Here is a 23,047-nt window from a genome sequence, read left to right as displayed (position 1 = left end):
TTTTTGTGCAAAAACGTGGAAATTAAAGTTTGAGAAATAAAGTAATCTGTTAGTGGTTTACTATGGATTTAACATCCTCACCACTTTCGTGTATCAGAAATGAGTTTTGTCTTTATTTTGATAATTACTGTTTACATTTCTGTTATCTTGTTTTATTTCAAGTTGTTAAGCAGTTATGGTATTAAGGTTGATGAACTTACTGGTGATCACCAACTTAGTCGTGAACAAATTTATGAAACACAAGTTATCGTATGCACACCAGAAAAATGGGATGTAATCACACGTCGTGGTGGGGATGAGCGAGCTTACATACAGTTGGTTAGATTAATCATTTTTGACGAAATTCATCTACTACACGATGATCGTGGTCCAATACTGGAAGCTATTGTTGCACGAACTTTACGTGCTGTAGAGAACACATCCGGCCTAGCCGTTTCTAATGATATTGGCGGTGGAGGTGGTGTTCGTCTTGTTGGTTTGAGTGCTACACTACCAAATTATGAAGATGTAGCGACGTTTCTACGAGTTGATTGTTCGAAAGGATTATTTCATTTTGATAACAGGTCAGTAACATGTTTTTAGGACGTTTTACTAGAGTTTGAGTGCGTTTACACTTTCTTTTTTTGGTTGGATCACTGACCAAAAATAGACCCATCATTTTGATTATTTTCCTGACTAGATCATAATAACCGAACAAATCAAGTATTTGACTGCCTAAACGACTCTCTGTCATCTACCCTAAACATGTATATTGAATTTATTCACCCTGTCATATGTTGTAAATGAGTAACCTTCACCAATTTGTGCGAAACATCTACTAATCATACTGTTCAATACAATAACACTCGTGTTAATACTCTTTGAAGATCGTATTGACTATATATACCAGAAAATCGATAAATACTTCAGTGTGATAAGTAAATTCATTCCGCGATAATATTCTTTGGATATACTTATTTTTATCCTTTTAAATCCAGCAATTTAGGTTTACTTGTGTTCAGGCACATTTATTTCTAGTATTATCTTTTGTTAAAATTTGTTTTGTTTTGTCCTCAGATATTTAAAACGTTGTAACATTTTCCAGTAATGACAATTTTCATTTCAAACTTTAAAACTAACTGAAAAATATTCAAATCTAAAGTCATTGGACAGTCGTTTGCTTTTACTTGAAACATACCATGTGCTTAAACGCTAGAACGTTACTATATAGTCTTTGGGTTCTATTATTCAGTTATAAGCAACCTTACAAATTTGTGCATCGATTCAAGAGGTAACACCATATACCCCCAAACTGCCGAGGATGGGGAGAGTCAGCTCTCCCTGTCGAAATTCTCCCACATGGCCACGTGATGATAGGGAAGTTCTACTCACTGCATTCTCATGGCATGGGTGTTGTTTACGAAATCGAGAGGACGAAAAGTAAATGTCCGACGCTTTAACCGGGTTGGTGGACTCGAAGAGTCCACCTAGGGGAGTTGAAAGACCCTGATTCCAAACCAGTGGTGCACATGGGCTCCAGGATCCTGAAAGGATAATTGGCGCATGAACCTATTGTTGATCACCGACTACCATGGGACTGCATCTCCTTACATTGCCCCACTGCCTTGTAGATCAGACCTTTAGGTCGAAGGCTCAGGGTGTGGGGTCCGCTAGGAAAGTATGAATTCGTGGAATAAAAAGACACAAGATAATTTCAAAACTTAAGACCCAAGAGGAGACAAAGAGTGAATAGGTCTGTGGCATCGCAAACCATTCTCAGCTATGTTGCTCAATGCCTTCCGCCATTGGTTAGAATAATCACGCAAACCCAAACCAGGTAATCCGCACCTACCAGCATGGCTTAGTCCAACTGTCAATGACTTCAGGGACTGGTGCCATGTCTTTTTTAGTCATCTCTAGTTCTTTTTTCAGCCCACTACTGCCTCATGTCACTCAGTGACAGATTTCGGGTAATATTGCTCAAAATTGGTCTCAGTGCCCCCTGCGTATTCACTCTTTGTCTTCCCTGAGAACCTGAGTGCCGAGATCTTATACCCTTTTTGCCTCTATAGCCAATTTTTTTACTACTATTAGCACTTACTAATTTACCACTCTGGAATTTGTCTTGTCTGGCTGTGCTAATGTGTTGTAACATCTTGAATCAGTGCACATGACTGACTAAATGGCTCATACACTAGTCAACATCGTGCTTCGAGGTAGGCGGTGTTTGGGCATATGTAATACATGTCCCAACCTCCTCAAGGAATAAAAATTCACTACCTCATCAACCTATTCGCATTCTTTACCTAGTAGATTACTTGTAACAGCATCGTTCACTCAATGGTCCAAACATACACAAGCAATGTTTTGGACAATATAACTACATCGACTTCGGAAACTGATCTGGTTTTGCCGGGTTCGCTCTTCTGAGCTTTACTTATTGGTTGGGTGACTGTGGAGCTTAGTATTTGGAACACTATTCAAACTGGTTCCCCTGTAGTTATCACAAGAAGATTACTGTCCTTTCTTGTTAATTAGGGCGATCATCACTGGAATGCCATCAGAATCTAGACATGTATTCTGAAATGATAGGTAATCTATCGAGCCTTCTTAACGATTGCTGTTGATGGAGAAATAGTCTATCTGTGTCCATCATTAAGTCAATTTTGGCGGTCTTTATTTCAGACAACATCTTTCCTTATGCATAAAGTTGTTGCTTGCTAGAAACAGTTACCTAAGCATATTTGCAACAGACGGTCGCTGTTGTTTGTTATGCTGAGACGCTATAATATCCATCTAATCTCACTTTACATTCGTTTAGGTCAATTAATTGAGCATTAAAATTACGTGCTACTGTTACTTCACCTGAGGGTCTAGTTTTTGAAGGAGGCCAGAAATCTTTGTACAGAATTTCTCTTCTTGATTCGAACTCCAGTTAGTGTGAATTTAGATAGAGGTGACTAAGTGATAGCGACGTATGTCCTCGTCTTTCCTCTTTTTACTGGCGCGTTCATTTGGACAGCGCACAAACGACTGGATTAATAATGGTCTTAGTGACTTAGGAGAGTGACTACAGAGCCCCAGCGACAACTACTTAAGGTCCTTAACACAGTTTTTTGTCTCCGTTCTTTATAAGCCTTACTGCAGGAGACAAAAATCCATAGGGTTTAAGTGAAATGTGATATCTCATAGATTAACATTTTGTAATGCTTCTCTTGCGATGTAAAAAATGTAGCATTGTTGTAGATACCAGTTACTTGAAGGGAGTATCTCAGTGCCAACACAACCCTATACGTTTAGCACTATGACTTCTCACTCGGGTCCTTAGTTGCTACTTTTAGTTTTATCGTTCTCCAAGCAATCTGCTTGGCATGGTGGGACCTGTAAGAATAATTGCTGAAGCTAATTAAAGTCATGATAGGGAAGCCCGACCATTGTAACATCTACGGTCGAGTAGTCATTGGGTTAGATTTAATGAACTTGCACTCCCGTTAGATCGTATTATTTCTTATGTTCCATTCATTGTTGTTGAAAAAAAATTTCACTTTATACTTGAATTGCTAAATTGTAATATCTTAATTCATATTAACTTTCACAATATTCTCGTTTTTCCCATCCATAAGTGATAGACTCATTTATTTGTTTTTAATCTTTTTGTTTTCGATATAGTTATCGTCCTGTACCATTAGAGCAACAATATATTGGAATTACTGAGAAAAAAGCTGTAAAACGTTATCAAATAATGAATGATATTGTTTATGATAAAGTAATGGAACATGCTGGACGTAATCAAATTTTAATATTTGTTCATAGTCGTAAAGAAACTGGAAAAACAGCACGTACATTAAGAGATTCATGTTTAGAAAAAGATACTTTAGGTATATTTATGAAAGAGAAAAATGCATCGGCTGTTGTTCTACGTCAAGAAGCCGAACAAGTAAGATTATTATTATTATTTGACCAATTAAAATCTATTATGTTATAGTACATCATAATTTATTCTTAATTACTGTCAATTTACTAAAACTATTGTATTAATATCAGAAGGGTTTTGTGGATATGCACATTATAGTAATTTCAATGGTTGAGATCAGGAGTCAATTGAAGCTAGACTACCATGGAAAACCTGGATGCATTGGACGGCCACTTCGTCCTATTGTGGGACTCCTCAGCAGGGCAAAACTACATTTGAATTGTTTTGTTTTACAGATTTTTATGATCGACATTATTTTAATTTTCATATCTAACTAATGAGCAAGTGAATAAACTATGCGAGATCCATACTCTTATTTAGGTTCGAGCAACTATATAGTACTGTAGTGAACGAAGATTCGATGGGGACAACCAATTTACTACAGAGTTCTTTGGTACGATATGAAAACCATACATTAAATACTTCAGTTGCAAATCTTCCATCAATTGTCCTTTATATCCTTCATGATTATTCCATTTCTCAATTCCTTTATGTTTCCATTTCTGTTTTCTTCAATGCAATCTTCTTAACCTTCCTTGGATAGCCATTCCATTTCCGATATGTGTTACATACTACTTATGTCTGTCGACATAAGTAGCATGCGTCACAGTACCATTTACCTTAACATGGTGGTCCATGGTGGTCTAGCTTCAATTGACTCATGATTTCAATCAGTGAAATTTCTAAAATCTCAACAAAACCCCTTCTGATAATAAAAATATTAGCTCATAATCGAGTATACAGATCTAAATATGATTACTGAATTTCATCAATCATCAATGTTGGTTGGAATTTAAGTTGGGGAAAAACTTCTTGTCATCATCAGAACATCATTTTTATTGAAGTAGTTGACTAGCTAAGGTGTCTTTGATTAAAGTTTTCTAAATGTTACTGATTAGAAAGCAACTGAAATTTTTATAAACCGAATATAAGATTTTTTAGGCACATTGAAATGTTTGTTTTAATTGTTACTTTATGTAGTAATCTTATCTCATTTATGATAGTTATATTTATGATTGACGACGACGACGATATTATCATTTTATTCGAAGTTAATTTCTATATTTTGTCTTATAATTTCTCATGTATAATTAGTTATCATAGTTAGTTCTTTTTCTGGATTGTGTTATGAGAGTAAGTTTGCAGTGCTAGTAGACTTCAACACTTATCTAGAAAATATTTTTGTAGGATTTTGATAACAGCGTTTTACTAGGAAGGAATCCATTCAATAAAAACATGGGTAATGCGATATTTATGCAAATATTTAAACTATCCACCTACTTTCCCGAATTCTGTATAAGTGAATAATTTATTCTTACTTTCTTTTTTTTACTAAGGTCAAAAATCCTGAACTTAAAGATTTACTTCCTTACGGATTTGGTATACATCATGCTGGTATGAGCCGTGTTGATCGTACTTTAGTTGAAGATTTATTCGCTGATCGACATATTCAAGTTTTAGTCTCTACTGCTACATTAGCTTGGGGTGTTAATCTACCAGCTCATACGGTGTTGATTAAAGGAACTCAGGTATTATAACATTCAATCCTTTTTTTTAATTATTCTTATATGGTTATGATTTATGCCATTCGATGTCTGCGTTAATTGTATGTCTTAAGTATCTAAACGATACAAATTACTCTAGTTCAGTAGTGATAGCACACCAAACAAAAGAGAAGCTTTTAAACTCAAAATATATCAATTGTGTAAGTCGAACGCTGTAATAAGTAAGCCCAGATTTTGTACAAATTGGATAATCAATATTGTATTTTACAGCTAGATTAGTTTTCTGTCCTCATTTCATTAAAATTATCAACTACAAGTCACTGTTACTTGATAAAAAATAACTTCGGTTTTGAATGCATCAGCAAACATTGAAATTTCACGAGTAATCCATTAGTATTCACTGTTATGAGTGTTCAAAACAATGGATCATGTAATAACCTACGTAGGTGTAATTTCTGGTTGATTTACTACAAATAAACAACTAAATGATGAGTACTCTTTAAAGATTGATTGGTATTTTATGCAGTAGCCCTAAACATGTACTTAATACATATATTGTCGGTGAATAACATAATGTTTCTGAATATCATAGTTTTCGGATAATTATCACGAAACACCGTTGTATTTTGGCTATATCTAGTTACATATTAGAATACACTTGTTGACCCTGACTTCATTTGATGGTGTTTTCTAGATGAATTATCAAGATTAGTCTGTTTAGTGGATGATGCATAATCACACAGAACAATTTTATGCAAGCGCGTTACATAGATTTATTGTGAATTTATTAGTTGACAAATCGGACTTAAATCTTTAACCTAATTTAGTCATTCCTAGTATATTAACTTAGTAAGATTACAGATTGAGAAAAGTGATGATCAACTCTATATGCACTCACGGTTCCTGTTTGAATGCTGGTCATGCGACTCACCTATCCAAAGCTGAGTAAGTCGTCTAAAAGTCGAATCCGTTACCGGTTAGTTAGTTGTAAGTTAACTATTTTATCACCACTAAACTATCGTTCCCAACTAGATGTGAGTAAATATCGAATGAATTCTTCATGGCAAACTAACTTTGTAAAGAGAATAAATGACTTCGGATTTATCATCATCAGACTGCTTTAAATAATTTTGAAGAAGTTTATTACCGGATTTAAAAGGAATGCCTCAATGAAATAGACGATGATGTTACCATCTACAATAACAATCTAAACTCCTTAATTAAACCATCTAGCTTAGGGAACACAGCACCGCCAAAAAGTTCCCAGTTTGTATCATTTCTGACATGTGTTGCCGTTGCTTAGTTTGAAAACTAATGAGGGACTTCTCGATATTCGCTACTTCTCCTAGTTTTTATCTAACCGTTTTAAGTTAAAATTCAAAAATTTTTTTGAAACAAAAACAATTTTCTTAATTGTTTTGAAAGATGAATACTTTATCAGTGTACTGATTGCATGTTTTCGTTTTATAAATAAACACTCTCTAGATTTATAGTCCAGAAAAAGGACGTTGGACGGAATTAGGTGCTTTGGATGTTATGCAAATGCTTGGTCGTGCTGGTCGCCCTCAATATGATACGAAAGGTGAAGGTATACTGATTACAAATCATACAGAGTTACAATACTATTTAAGTTTAATGAATCAACAACTTCCAATTGAAAGTCAGCTGGTCTCACGTTTGGCTGATTTACTTAATGCAGAAATAGTTTTAGGTACTGTAACAACTATTCGTGAAGCCGTAACTTGGTTGGGCTACACTTATCTATACATTCGTATGCTTCGAAACCCTACGTTATATGGTGTACCACAAGGTAGTGAAAAGGATGACCCTTGGCTTGAACAATATCGTCGAGATTTAGTGCATACAGCAGCAATAGAATTAGAACGTTCACAGTTAATTCGTTATGATAGACGTTCAGGATGTTTGCAGTCAACTGAACTTGGTCGAATCGCATCACATTACTACTTAACTCATACAACTGTACTTTCATATAATAAATTGCTTCGTCCGGGTTTGGGTGAAATCGAATTATTCCGTGTGTTTGCTGCTAGTTCTGAATTCAAACATATGACTGTTCGACAGGAAGAACGATTTGAATTAGCAAAACTTCTTGAACGTGTTCCGATTCCAATCAAAGAATCTCCCGAAGAACCTTCAGCTAAAATCAACTGTTTATTACAAGCATATATTTCTGGATTGAAATTAGAAGGATTCTCTTTAATGTCTGACATGGTTTATATTACTCAGTCAGCTGGTCGACTTGTACGGGCAATCTTTGAAATTGTTCTTCATCGAGGTTGGGCTGAATTAGCAGATAATGCACTCACATTGGCTAAAATGATTGAACGTCGTATGTGGGAATCAATGTGTCCTTTGCGTCAGTTTAAAAAGTTACCAGATGAAGTTATTCGTAAATTAGAGAAGAAATCAATACCATTTGATCGTTTATATGATATGAATCATCATGAATTAGGTGAGTTGGTACGGTTACCTAAATTAGGTAGACCTCTACATAAATACCTACATCAATTACCTCGTCTAGAAATGAGTGTACATGTTCAACCAATTACAAGATCAGCTTTACGTGTTGAGCTAACTTTAACACCTGATTTTATTTGGGATGAAAAAGTACACTCAACAAATCAAGCGTTTTGGATATTTGTTGAAGATGTTGATGGAAACAGTGTATTACATCATGAATTCTTTGTATTAAAACAACGTTATGGAACAGAAGAGCATGTTTTACGATTTGTTTTACCAATATTCGATCCATTGCCACCACATTATTATATAACCGCTGTATCTGATCGTTGGATTGGTGGTGAGGTAACTTTACCAGTATCATTTAGACATTTAATATTACCAGAAAAAACAATACCACCTACTGAATTATTGGATCTACAACCACTTCCAGTGACCGCATTAAGAAACAAAGATTTTGAAGCATTATACACAGATCGTGTCAAAGTATTCAATCCTATACAAACACAGGTACGTATTAATTCATATTTAATGCTACTGACTTAAGGATAAAATCAAGTTCTTCTCATAAATTAAGCTAACTGTTTCAGACAATGTGTAATTGATTATCAAAACTAATACCAGGGTGAATCATTAAGGGAATAAATAATGCAGTTAATAAGATTTTACCTGCGATGCGTATATGCAGATGACTTAGGTCTGCATCGTGCTTCTTCCAACAGGAACCAACTGGGTGAATAATGTTGATATTAGACGTAAGGTACTAAGCGGAAATGCCAAATCAGTGAATTCGCATCAGTTGAGGTGGTAAAAACATATGTTGTTTATGCTTGTCTATTGTCTATCTAGATACTCCATCCTAGATTGCGTAGTTGTTTAGACGAAAGGCGGTGATGGCTAAACCAAGACGCGAATTCACTGACCGTTGCTCTCTACCGTATTGGTAAACGCAGCTTACGCTGTTGGGTCTGAACGATAATTGTAATTTGTATTCAGAGATTTTAGTTAACGTGGCTTTAAACCGATCAGTTACTCAAATAGACCTACTGTTTATATCCACCTCTTGGTTTTGAGTCCCAATATTATTTCATATCTTTTATTTTATCAATACACTCCTTCCTAGACCAAATTGCATGAGCATTCTGTCATCTGATAGCTCTTGTATGATCAAAATGTTGTTAGTGTTAAGCACAGCTTTCGATGAGTGTGTTAAATCGGGATAAGTAGTCGAGTTCACATCTCCTCTAACTCAATTTAACATTCTATAACATTAGTTTTCTCAATTTTTTGAAATTTTAACGTTGATTAATTTTAGTCAGTTTTGAGTACATTTTCCAGTGTAACATTATTTCATGCCGATATCTTACATATCAATTAAGTGTAAATTTCGTTTAAAATATATTCCTTATCGTATTGTGTATGAACTGTGTATATTTTTACAATAATTGTGTGTCGTTTTTCATCCATTTAGTGTTTATTAACCAATGACGTGTTGTATATGTAAAATCCGCATATAAATGAGTATATTCGATTGAATGATGACATGATTTTAGACAAATCCTTTTTAGATATTTCAGTCGACGAAGTTGTCAACCTATACGCATACAACTTTTTATAGTATTTTATCCATATTATGATTTATACACTTTTTCGACTCACGGTTTCCTTCTCCTCCCTTAGGTTTTCAATTCCCTATATAATTCAGATGAAAATGTCTTAATAGCAGCTCCAACTGGAAGTGGAAAGACAGTTTGTGCTGAATTAGCAATATTTCGTTTAATAACTACACATAATAGTAGTTCAACGAATCCGTCAGATTCTTCAGGTACAACTGCCAATTTTCGGTGTATTTACGTTTTACCACCACATGAAGAACAAGTGGAACAACGTTATATTGATTGGGCAAGTCGATTTGGTGAGAAGTTGGGTAAACGTGTCGTTCGATTAACTGGAGAAACCTCTGTGGACTTAAAATTATTAGCTCGTGGGAATGTAAGTTTTTGTATTAAACCATATTAAACAACAATTTTACTATTCTAAATGTACTTATAACGTATACTGTGTATATTGACGTCTTGATGATATTTTGATTATTGGTTAACACTGACATATATTTCCTACTATTTGACATTCATCCGGTGGACTGTCGCCGATAATAATACTCACTGATATCTTAATTATGTTACATTTCATTTCTTCTCTTAATTAAATTTACACTATTTTAAATTAGCTTCGCTGAGTTTGTATATGTAGCTTACCTCAATAACGTTTTCTCTTTTTTATTTCTATTTAGATCATAGTAACTACACCAGAACACTGGGATGTGCTATCCAGAAGATGGAAACAACGTAAAAATGTACAAAATGTCAATTTATTTATTGCAGACAATTTACATTTAGTTGGTTCTGAAGGCGGCTCAGTGTTAGAAGTGGTGTGTTCAAGAATGCGTTACATCAGTAGTCAAGTGGATAATCCAATTCGTATAATTGGCTTGTCTCATAGTCTTACCAATGGTCGTGATATTGCTAGTTGGCTTGGTTGTACTTCTGGAGCAACTTACAATTTCCCACCTGCTACTAGACCTATTCCTTTAGAATTGACTATTATGCCGTTCAATATTCCACACCAGGCGTCTCGTTTGTTAGCGATGACTAAACCTGTTTATCAACTAATAACACGACTAGCATTTACCCCAAGTCCTGCGGGTAGCTCACAGCATTCTCAGCGTAAACCAACTTTAGTTTATGTGCCTACCAGACGTCAAACACAAAGAGCTGCTCTCGATTTGATAACCATGTTCGCTGTCAGCAATGCAACATCTAAATTTCAAACTATCTCAAGTCACTTGGAAGAAGCTTTGTCTCGTGCTGCTGATCAGTTAGCAGATAGAGCATTAGCTGAAGTTATTCGTCATGGTGGCGGTGTAGCTTACTTGCATGAAGCTATCTCAAAACCAGATCGTAGATTAATTGAAGTGTTATTCGCTGCCGGTGCATTACATACCTTGGTTGTATCACGTGCGCTTGTTTGGGCTGCAGCCTCACCAAATCCATTGACAGCTTATCTTGTAATTGTAATGGATACACAAGATTATAATGGAAAGATTCATGCTTATGAAGATTATCCAATAGTTGATTTGATTGAGATGTTAGGACATGCTAATCGTCCGAATATCGATAGTGAAGCTAAAGCTGTTGTACTATGTCAAACTGGAAAGAAAGAATTCTTGAAAAAATTCCTTCATGATCCATTACCAGTGGAATCACATCTAGATCATGCTCTACATGATCATTTCAACGCTGAAATAGTCACCAAAACTATTGAAAATAAACAAGATGCTGTGGACTATTTAACATGGACTTTTCTCTATCAACGTATGACACAAAATCCAAATTACTATAATTTACAGGTAAATTTAAATTTCTTTTATTAAAAATTTCATTATTCCTAGTCAACTAAGCGGCAATTACTTGGTGATATACTTTTTCAATTGATTATAAGTCATATGATCTTGGTCCCATCTCACTGTTGTCATGTACTAGTCAATATTTTCGATGCCAAATATCAGAAAAATATGTTTTCTATGTTTCACAATGTGGTGTATAATCGTTAGTTATTCTAAAAGTTGGTATGTATAATATTTGATGATTTTTTTCTGTAGCTTAGCAGCGGCCTAAAGTCGAGTACACAAACCTGTATTTGATTATTGAGTATTATTATTATTATTATCTGTGAATTTCTCCCCTTACCGTTGAATTGCTTTCAAAACACTAAATTGTAAGAAAAAAATCGAAACAACCAACTCGTGGGGAAAATAATTGTTCATTAGGAAGTCAGTACCTATGTAATCAAAAAATGTTCTATAAGTGGATTATTACTATTATTTAAAATCCCTAGTCTGTAACTGATAATTTACCAGCCAGTTCAGTTAGTTAATCCCAACTCTTGTAATAATATCAATGTTACGAAACGCCAACGTGATTGATAGCAAGTATCTTGTGGTGAACCACTTTTAAGGGGTTATTATTCAATAAGTATTGACTTTTTTTTCTTGATTTGACATCCCATTGTAGTGTAGTCAACTTTAAGAAAAGTTTTTGTTTATTCAACTTACTGATTACGTTTAAATCTAAGCATTAGTTTGTAAATTTTACATACTGTCCTAAAGGAAACGGTACTTTAATAAGTTTATCGGTGTTAGCAGCTGCTCTTTAACAGTTTCATTTGTTCTGTAATGCTTATATTTTACTCGAAGAATGAATTTTCAGCGTCGAATATTTTAACTATATCATCCGATTGTTATCTGAGCTACTGGGAAACTGCAACAAAAAATTTCCAGTTTCAAATCATGCTTCGTTTATTTTAATTTAAACAAGAAAATAGAGTGTACAAATCTTACATTGAAGCTATTGGAATCAAATCTAATTCTTTAGTACATCACGGTGATTTCCCTGGTTCTGTATTATTTTACGATTGAATTTTGGTATGCTGTATACACCGAGATGTATAAAAATCTATGAATTATCTCAACATATAACAAACAACCTTCAGATAATTTCACTTGATTGTCATACGTTTAATTTCAATACTTTATTGTTCTTATTATTATCATCAGGGTGTGACACATCGACATTTAAGTGATCACCTAAGTGAATTAGTCGAGACCACATTGAATGATCTGGAGACATCCAAATGTATTTCTATAGAAGATGGTATTGATTTGGCTCCATTAAATCTGGGCATGATATCGGCGTACTATTATATTCAGTACAACACAATAGGTAAGTTAACTAGTTATATCCCTTTTTTGTTTGCTAATAACCATATTCTGTTTTTTAAATAAAACTAATTCCTGGTAAGTGTATAATTTATGTTAATTTATTGATCTGAGAAGTATTACCACCAGGTGCAGACCATCTGGTTAATGTCCGTACGGTCATAGAATCAGATGTCAAAGAATTTAAATGACGGTGCTCAAAGTCAGTTACAGTGTTACCGATGTATCCACCTTTTCTTATTACTCCTTTACATTTTTAGTCTCAAAATACACTTAGTGCTTTACATAAAATTTATAATTAAAACTTTCACAGGTTGAAATCATGAGTCAATTGAAGCTAGACCACCATGGAAAACCTGGAAGCACTGGACGACCGTTTCGTCCTAGTATGGGGCTCCTCGGCAGTGCGCATCCACGATCCTGCACCCCGCGAAATTCTAAAATCTCCACAAACCCCTTCTAATAATTAAAACTTTAACATCTAAAGTACAAAATGTTAGCTACTTTTTTTTTCAAACCATTTTGATGAATTTAAACTGTTAACAGTCTATCATGTTGTAAATTTGAAAAGCTTTTAGAACACTATTTATTCAGTTTGACTAGCCACCGTTTTGTAAATTTCCTAAGGTATTCTCTTTTATAATAATTTTCAAGATGTTGAAGCAAATTGAATCTCATGCATAAATTAAATGTCCCGAATATGTTCCAATGCTTAACCTGATCAAGTTCTAAAATACTGTAAAGTACTGAAACGAAATTAAAGGATCAATTTTTGGGTTAAATGCTTAGTGCATTCTTTAAATTTCTAGTGGAAAATCCCTTGTCTTGATCGACACATTTCTCTATAGTGCTGATGATAAAAGTTTGGTATTTCATTATTTTTCATCCGTTGATAAGGTAGAAAGTATTTATTATTAAATCACAACTTTGCATAAGTTGTGAATTTTTTGGTTACAACATTGTTACTTCTGAACTGATGCGGTTTTTATTCTGTGTAGCTTCCAAAGAAGTGTTAGATACTCGTCCTTTTCCATAGGTTAATTCAAGGCATAGTGAATAACTTGTATATGGTTCTTACCACAAAAGTTATGAATACATATTGTACTGAATTATCAAAACAAATAGCACTATTAAACTATACAGCCCTCAGAGAGTTGTTCAATAAGATTGAACAGTCCAATCTACAATATATTGAGTAGACAAATTGACATAAGATACAAAATTATTACCGGTCAAAAGAAAATAGTCGTACTCCTGTTAATTTGAGAATACTATTCTATCTTTTTTTTGGGTATATCAAAATAATCCGTTCAACAAATCCAATCAGTAAAGACCTACACAATTGGATGAAATGTTAGAAAAAACTAAAATTGTAATTAAAATCAGCAATAACATACCTATCTAGGACTAAAAAGTCAAACTTCATCACATTACATTTAAGAGTAAGTCACAAAAACTTATACATGGAAAGTTCTTTTTTCGATGAGACTATAATTTATGGATGACCTTTGAGCAACGCTAAAGTGACCTTGAGAATGTCCACGTACTAACTAGGACCAAATGAGGGTTATAAAACAGTTTGAAGAATAAAAATTATTATTTATATATTTAAACACATAAATATAGATACAAGAAGGCATCAACTAGATATGCGCCACATAAATCATTTGATCTGTGTGAGAGCTGGGATACTGCCCGGGTGCCAAAACCGAAGCAGGTGAATTTCCTTAGGAGCCACACCTAGAGCATTTGACCTAAAAGTCTAAACCACAAGGCAGTGGAGTAATGTAAGGAGATGCAGTTTCATGGTTACCGGTGACTAACGATTGATTCATACGCCATTTATTCCCTTAGGATCCTGGAGCCCATTTGCACGATTGGCTTGTAATCAGGGGTTTCCGACTCCCCTAGGTGGATCCTCCATATCTACGGACCCGGTTAAAGCATTTCGAGAGGGGAAGCGTTCTCGCCCCGCTCTCGATCGTACCAGGGAATTTGAGGCAAGGATTATGATTAACAGTTGTTGGATAGGGTTAGGAATTAGATTTACAGTTTTCATCACAAACTGACATTAGCCAAAATGATAAAATCCAAGATCTGTTATCTAATATCTGATTGGTTCGTTCATAATTTGTAGTCTCCTCGTCTAATTATGTAATTTTAATGCTATAATGTTATAAATGTACTCACTAGTTAAATATCACACTTTATGATAATAAATTATTTCTAAACAATCTAAACCTTTTCACAGACAATCTATATACATATATACATATCATTATATCTACTAATGGCATATAATACTGTATTTTCTCAATCTATATTCTTTCTTTTTTTTGTGTACAGAATTATTCAGTTTATCATTAACAGCTAAAATGAAAATTCGTGGTTTATTAGATGTGATTAGTAATGCAGCTGAATTTGATATATTATTACCTGTACGACATCATGAAGATATATTATTACGTCAATTAAGTGTAAAAGTACCACAGAAATTAGCACCAAAAGCTAAATTTTCTAGTCCACATGTTAAAGCAAATTTATTATTACAAGCACATTTATCACGTTTACAATTACCAAATGAAATGCAAACAGATACTGATCGTTTATTAAGTTGTACTATACGTTTAATTCAAGTAAGTTTATTCTTTTTTATTTTAATATTCATTAAATAATGAATATTATTCTATCATCTTTTCTAATGATATAGGTAATTTGAACTTTCTTATTGTTATGATTTTATGTCCGGCTCTTTATCACGTGATTTATCCACCTAATCAGAGTGCGACTTATACAATCTTCGTACTATGCCAACCAATGAAGTTCAACCCGGTATGAGCAGTCTAGCGTCCTTATTTGGTCCTATGTCCTTCTAGCCCGTCTGCTTGAGTCCAGAACACCAATACCAGCTTCTGTAATATGAATTGAATTGAATCGAATCATTTATTTCAGACATATTGTGTTTATATGTCAACCAGACAGACCATACCATACCATAAAATAGAAAATAACATGTGTACACGATAAAGCCAAGAAGTGACTGTGAAGGTGGGAGATAGTAATTAATAGACAGGCCATAACCCAAGAATGATAAATCGTATAGTAATAGCCTATGGGTCAAATTAAAGCTTATAATAAGAGGAATATAAATATACATAATGTAATTATTAAATAATTATACAATAAGAATATTTATAGAACATTAGTCCATTAATAGTCCTCGGGAGTTACACGTAATTCAATCTTCGCTCGGATATTACTTACTTACTTACGCCTGTTACTCCCAATGGAGCATAGGCCGCCAGCCAGTATTCTTCAACCCACTATGTCCTGGGCCTTCTTTTCTAGTTCCATCCAATTCTTGTTCATTTTTCTCATGTCTATTTCCATTTCCCGGCGTGATGTGTTCTTTGGTCTTCCTCTTTTCCTTTGGCCTTGAGGATTCCATGTGAGGGCTTGTCTTGTGACGCAGTTGGATGCTTTCCTCGCTCGGATATAACACTTATCAAATCCAAATGTTTGTTCTGTTAACCTAAGAAAAATATGATAATTAGAAATAGTTTTTATTGTATTTCATTATTTATTGAATATTTAAATCCGACTCATCTTAACTCTTATCAATTGATTATCATTTACGAATTTCATACTAGTAGTTATCTTTGTCAAGTCAAATTTCTATAACTGTAGAAATGATGATTCTACTTGGTATTGTTTTACTTGAATCTTCCCATTAATATTTTATGATTGCAATTGATCAGTCGCATATTGACATATGTACATCCTGTGTGTATTGCTTCGATATATTGCCTTAATTTACAAGTATTGTAAGCAAAGGTGGATAGTGGCTGGCAGTGGAATACAGGACGTGCGTTTCGTCCTATTTGGGACTCGTCATTTGGATGTACCTGCATCTAAGAGTTGATGTTCACTCTGGGACTCGAAATGATGTTTTTAAATTGTTAGCTAACTGTTTTCTCAACAAGTGTATTATAATATTACTGTCGTTCATTCCATAACTTTATATCTCAATTGGTTTTCGTGTTCATAGTATTTGAGTTATTTCATGTAAGTTTTAGTTATTCCCTCGGTTGAGCACAATTAGTAATCATATGATCATTTTTGTTTTATTACTAAGCTATTGTTTTGATCAGTCTGAATTACTAAAACGTTTTTATCATTAAAATGATTAAAACCCAAACACTTTCTAATTCAAACTCCAATAAGAATGATGTATCATTAATAATTTGACCTTGTTAAAAATATCCCAAACCCGGATAAAAGAGGTGGGTTGGGCATGGGGTTAGTTACATCGTTATGTAGAGAACATCCTTGCTAGAAATATGCTAACCAGAAAAAAAATAATTAAACCATTTAAACTCTGTCCTGAGGTTTGAAGAATCTTCATTCAGGAGAGTTATGACGCCTCACGGTAAAAGCCGAGATTCTTCGGAAGTAACGAGACAGATGCCCCTCCTAAAAACCTGAGGAACAGTTAACATAGACGATGCAGATGTAAAGGCACAGATTGGCAAAACAAGGTCCACATTCCTACAACTAAAGAATATATGAAACTCAAAACAACTATCAACCAACATCAAATTCAAAATCTTCAGTACGAACATCGAGACAGTTCTACTTAACGGTGATGAAACTTGGAGAATTACCACAGCCATCATCAAAACGGTAGAAGTATTTATAGACAATTGTCTATGCAAGTTACTCAATGTCCGTTGGCCGGTACCATCAGCAACAGTCTACTGTGGGAGAGAACAAACCAGCTTCTAGATGAAGAGGAAATTAGGAAAAGACCCTGGGGGTGTATAAGACATAAAATATAACCTGAAGGTAATACGAAAAGAGGAAGACCCAGGAACGTATGTCGTCGTGAATGGAAGACAGGACTAAGCCATATATATATTAAAAACCCCGGTTGATCTGCCTAGGTCACCAAGTGTCGACCAATCATGTGCAACGTAGAACCTGATATACATGCGGGTCGGTTCAAGTTGTCATACCTCATTAGCACAGCGAGCTAAGATTCCAAAGATAAATCCAGTGGTGGTAGAAAAAAATTGAGTGTATAAAAAGAAAAAAACGCGAAAAGCACATCATAAGTAAATTGTTCCGACAGAACCTTTTGTCCCAATTATCTTTAATATTTAGCATGTAGCCAACAGTGAAATCCAGGACTCGCGTTTTACTTCATTTGGGACTGCTTGGCTGGATATACCTGGATCCCACTATTGTTGTGACGTGAACTCAGTCCCCACCTGTCTCCTCAAAGACCAGTTTATCCACTAACTAAATAAAACGTGACGGGTGTGTTCCAAATTTCACTGCTAACTGCATACTAAGCATGACTTTAGTCGAAATCAAAACTGTCATTTCCGATGAAGATCAAGGTGATTTTTAAACGACTCGATCTTGATTCTTTTTGTTATAATACTAGGAAATAATTTCGTTTAACATTTCATAATGATATAATTGTGCGTAAATACTTTTTATTTTGTATTTTAGGCTTGTGTGGATGTATTATCCAGTAATAGTTGGTTAGGTCCTGCTTTAGCAGCTATGGAACTATCACAAATGTGTACACAAGCTGTATGGCATAAAGATTCTTATTTACGTCAAATACCACATTTTACAGCTGAACGTATTAATCAATGTAAAGAAAATAAAGTTGAAACTGTATTTGATTTAATTGAATTAGAAGATGAAGAACGTAATCAATTATTAGATGGATTAACACAAGTTCAAATGGCTGATGTAGCTAGATTTTGTAATCGTTATCCAAATATTGAAATTACTTATGAAATTACCACAAATAATGGAAATAATGCATTAAAAACACCTATACGAACGTAAGTTTTTATGACTTATCATCAACTGTAATACTTGAAAAGATTATAAGTTCACCTATATCTGCCAACGGAACAAAGACTCAGCGACACAATAACCAAATAAGCTAAACTATTACGATGCGTCTCAACCCCACTAACTAGAAAGAGTATTCTAGGTTCAGAAGAGGGAACATGTATTCCACAAGCAGCCAGAAGCACGAACAACAACAACAAGCACAATTTAAGCGTATGTATACAGCATAAAAATGTCTTTAGGAAACGTTATATAATAGCATATTAAATAGACAACGAATCAATGACATTTAAGGTCCTTCCAAATGGGAAATACGATATAAAGGTGAAAATGAGCGCTTTTGGCGCGAAAACAATAAATCCAAATTTCCAAAATAAAATTACAAAAATCAGACATTTACCAAATGAATTCTGAGAATCTAGCATCCCTAACAAGTGTCCAGTTCTAAATCACTTGACAGTGAATAATCGGCTACGCTACAAAGTTGGTTGATTGTAATGTAGCTGACTGACTGACTGTTAACAATTGGGAATATAATTCCATGATCGGCAACAAGACTGAACACTTTGATGTTAAGGCATGAATGAGTACACACTGCTAAGAAGAGCCTTAACTAGACTTAATAATAGTCGCCCAATATGCTTTCCAGTTTTCAATGATTCCTAAGTAGTGAAAACCTTATGTTCAGATGGTGTTATATCTGCTAAGTTATAGGCAACTGCATAGCATCGTTCACATTGTTTCTCGCAGTATGAAAATAAGAAATAATTTCCCACTGTCTGTAAGTTCGTTTGTTAACTGAGACATAACCTTTGACTCAGTAACTTGGAATATGAATAGTCAATGATACTGGATTATTACATCATCATGCAATCATATTTCATTCCATTTTTACGTTCTAATTTACTTACTTCTATTTACTGAGTATTTTTTAAATGCAAATACTTTTATCATTCTTTTTTTTCATGCTAAGTGGCGAAACATTAACTGTTCAAGTATCGTTAGAACGTGAAGAAGATAATGTGGGTCCAGTTATAGCACCGTTTTTCTCTCAGGTAAGATTATTCATCTACTATTTTTTTTTACAGTATATCATTATTTATTAAAATACATCAGTATTGGTATAAGTAAGCGTTCAAACAAATATACGTCATACAATAAAACATGGGATTCTCAAGAGATAGAAGGTGAGTATAATCAACATTAGTGAAAGAGAGAATTATAGTTCAGCCGTTCCGGAATCTGTTTTTGCATGGGCGGAGATGATGAAAACATATCATTTCTCTCACCGTTTTCTTCCCACTTATGGAGCTTTCAAATCTAACACTACATAATGACTGTTAATAAGGATCCAGTCGGTTAGTACTGCCTCAGATCTGGCACTCAGTGAGACATGAACGCCAGAAAAACCAGGCGAACACGCCACAGCGTCCCGGATAAACTCACGTGGAACAAGCCTTTCGAAGTGACAAACGTAGAGCGAATTTGTAGTACTTCGCTAAAGTCTTGAATACGGGTTTCGGATGGACAATAGACATCGATATTAAGGTTTTCTAAAGGCAACCGACTATATCTGCTGTCCCGTCTGCATTAGTATACGAACGTTGAAGGAGGAGGCCAGTTTGAATGGAATAAGTAGTTTCAGAAGGGTTAATTTAGAATCCGTATTCAATGGTAGCACTCAGCTTTCGACCATTCAGTGGCTTGAGATCGTTCGAATAGGACAAGGTTTCCACCACAGGCGATCTGCTTTGTGAGATGAAAAATAGAAATAAACAGAATGTCAATATAAAGGATGTGTAAATTCAGTCTTTGTGTAACTAAGTACTTGCAACAGTTGTTTATGTAGATAGCGAGTGCAAATCACTTTGTTACTTTTGTGTGGGCGAAGATGCTGCCCGGGTGCCAAGTTAGTTTTCTCAGATGGGCACTCCTTGATCATTTGACCTAAAGGTTTAGTCCACAAAGCTGTGGAGCAGTGTTATGAGATGTGGTCCCGTGGTAGCCGGTAACCATGACAATACCCGTAAGAAGACAGTGAATAGAACTTACCCGTTAGTGATTATATGGGTACCTTTTGAAAGAGTTAATGAACTCTCCTCACTCATAGTCTTACCGGGGCTTTTATTGTCGGTTTTTTTTTGTAATCAATATAATGATAAATACAGCTTCAATTAAATTACAACACACTTTAATTTGTAGAATTGTTGAAAGTGTGGATAGGTTGATTGTAAAACAAGTTGTTGCATATTCACCTATTCTAATTTTAATACTAATTGTAATCCCATTTCGCGTCTAATAATGATTTCTTTCTCTCATTGATTGGAAAATAAATGTTTAAGATTTGTTATTCAAAGTATTACTAATCTCAAACATACTTATTGTTTTGAAATATATAGTTGTGGTGTATATTTTAAAACTGTCGTTTTAAGTATTTAAGATTTAGACATGTGTTATATTTCTCTCTCTTACGGTTATAACCCAGTTATTCCTATTGCTTAGTATTCTCGGACACCAATTTACTCGACAAGTCTCCAAATCAGAACACGGTTGAACAGGAAAAGAGATTATATTCCAAACAACAAGGTTATGTGGAAGTAAGAAGCGCAATAGGGAAAACGTTAGTATATTTATAATTTTCACATGTGAAGATTTCTGGAGTGTTCACTAAGTATTGCCTAACGCTGATTGGCTAATCCTTATCCAATCAGCGTGCGCCAATGCAAGCGTGTATTTAGCATGATTTAATCCAATCTATGTCCCGCTAACATCATAGTTTTACGTTCCCTAACAACACTCAATAAAACAACCTGTACGTTAGTTTTAATCCTAGTGTTTCTACTTCCAGCTAACTCGAAGTCTGAAGACATTAGCAACAGTCAAATTGTTTTCTTTGATCCTCGAGAATAAAGTTATAAAATGTAAATTTGTGAAGATATTTTTTTGTCGGATTTAATACTAGATTAACATCTCCTTAACTATCGATTAAGTATTGATTTAATGATCATAAGCTAGGACTTACCCGGTGTCAGAATAACCCTAGTTCCTCGATCGTCGTCTACCCAAGTCTTACCATACTTTTATCCAAAATCAAATGATGAGTAAATTAATAATAATAATACTGTTACATGTATTTGTATATTGAGTATATCTTACGCGAGACGTCGTCCATAATCATAGCTAATCAACAATCTATAACATATATATGTCAGTAATAACTTTTTGCCATTGAATGTGATGATATTTTGATCTGTAAATCAAATTAATTTATAGATTTAACTAAACAAACATTTGATTTTAATTTTTGTTATTTTGTAGCCCCGTGAAGAAGGTTGGTGGTTGGTAGTTGGAGAAGTAAAAACAAATTCATTAGTTGCAATCAAGCGCCTATTTGTTTCACAATCAATGAAAGTTCGCTTAGATTTGAATGCACCAAACCATTCAGGTCGTCATGAATTCACTTTGTTTTTTATGTCAGATGCGTATATGGGTTGTGATCAAGAGTATAAATTTCAAATTGAAGTACGTGAAGGAGGAGGTGGAGGGACAGGTGGACGAAGCCATAATGACTAACGAAAGCTAACATAACTGTTAATTATTTTGTTCATACATATATAAACCCTTGTACACAACCACTTACCGTTTTCTTTTATACACGTCTTTTGTAGTATTCTGTTTGTTTTCTTGCGCCGTTAAGAGTAATTGTATATATAGTAGTTTTATTCTAAATTTATTGCATGAAACGCTCCGCAATAAGTTCGTGAAGTTGAGAGACACTTTTTACTATTTTGAGAGAGTAGGGATGACCCTGAAAGCGGTTTGGTCACCTCTGATACCGTCAGTAGTCAGACATCTGAAGAAATGTATCTCATCCCACTCTCAAGAAAATTATTATATCAGTTTAACCTTACTGTAACTTCATCAGTAACCGGTTTTTTTTTGGGGGGAAACATACTATGACTATAGAACGATTTAAGAAAGTATCAGAAAAATAAACAAAAGTAATAAGTAAATGTCACGATGAGGTTTATAATTCCTAGTATAATAATAGAACTTATTTACAAAGTACGAATTTGTTTACTCGCTTACCTAAAACGATATATGCAAAATTCGGACCTTGAACCTAACAGTTGACAGCTGATTACTTTAACTACATGGTATGTTAGGATCAGATTTCGGACACCACCCGTCACAACAGAACTTTTCATAAATTCCCAGTTTTGAACGTTGCGATATACATGTCTAAGACTGTCAACAACCTAATATATTTGACTACTTTTATAATTTGGGAAAATTAATGAGGTAATCATCGATCAACAAACGCTGGAGTTTCGTGGGTAATCCATTAATATTCAGTGTTATGTGTGTTCAAAACAATGGATCAAGTAAACTACGTAGGTGTAATTTCCGGTTGATTTACTACAAATAAACAACTAAATGATGAGTACGCTTTAAAGA

General features: G+C 34.4%; 1 protein-coding gene across 2 annotated transcripts in view; it reads left to right on the top strand.

Moving 5' to 3' along the window:
• The window catches only part of MS3_00004841 (uncharacterized protein), a 31,175-nt gene extending 8,563 nt beyond the window's left edge, over positions 1 to 22,612 (top strand). The window contains exons 9-19 of one of the 2 annotated variants that reach the window (XM_051212810.1): positions 163 to 563; positions 3,649 to 3,916; positions 5,290 to 5,481; positions 6,943 to 8,448; positions 9,619 to 9,930; positions 10,232 to 11,347; positions 12,554 to 12,719; positions 15,062 to 15,351; positions 18,233 to 18,576; positions 19,563 to 19,644; positions 21,908 to 22,612. In XM_051212810.1, the coding sequence (XP_051068729.1) occupies positions 163 to 563; positions 3,649 to 3,916; positions 5,290 to 5,481; positions 6,943 to 8,448; positions 9,619 to 9,930; positions 10,232 to 11,347; positions 12,554 to 12,719; positions 15,062 to 15,351; positions 18,233 to 18,576; positions 19,563 to 19,644; positions 21,908 to 22,162 (4,932 nt within the window). In that variant the 3' untranslated portion in view covers positions 22,163 to 22,612. The remainder of the gene's footprint in view (positions 1 to 162; positions 564 to 3,648; positions 3,917 to 5,289; positions 5,482 to 6,942; positions 8,449 to 9,618; positions 9,931 to 10,231; positions 11,348 to 12,553; positions 12,720 to 15,061; positions 15,352 to 18,232; positions 18,577 to 19,562; positions 19,645 to 21,907) is intronic. The other variant, XM_051212811.1, reaches the window with a different exon arrangement.
• The last annotated feature ends 435 nt before the right edge of the window (positions 22,613 to 23,047 follow it).

Source organism: Schistosoma haematobium, chromosome 3, assembly GCF_000699445.3.
Source record: "Schistosoma haematobium chromosome 3, whole genome shotgun sequence".
Classification (NCBI taxonomy): domain Eukaryota; kingdom Metazoa; phylum Platyhelminthes; class Trematoda; order Strigeidida; family Schistosomatidae; genus Schistosoma; species Schistosoma haematobium.
This window is presented reverse-complemented; position numbering and strand designations above follow the sequence as displayed.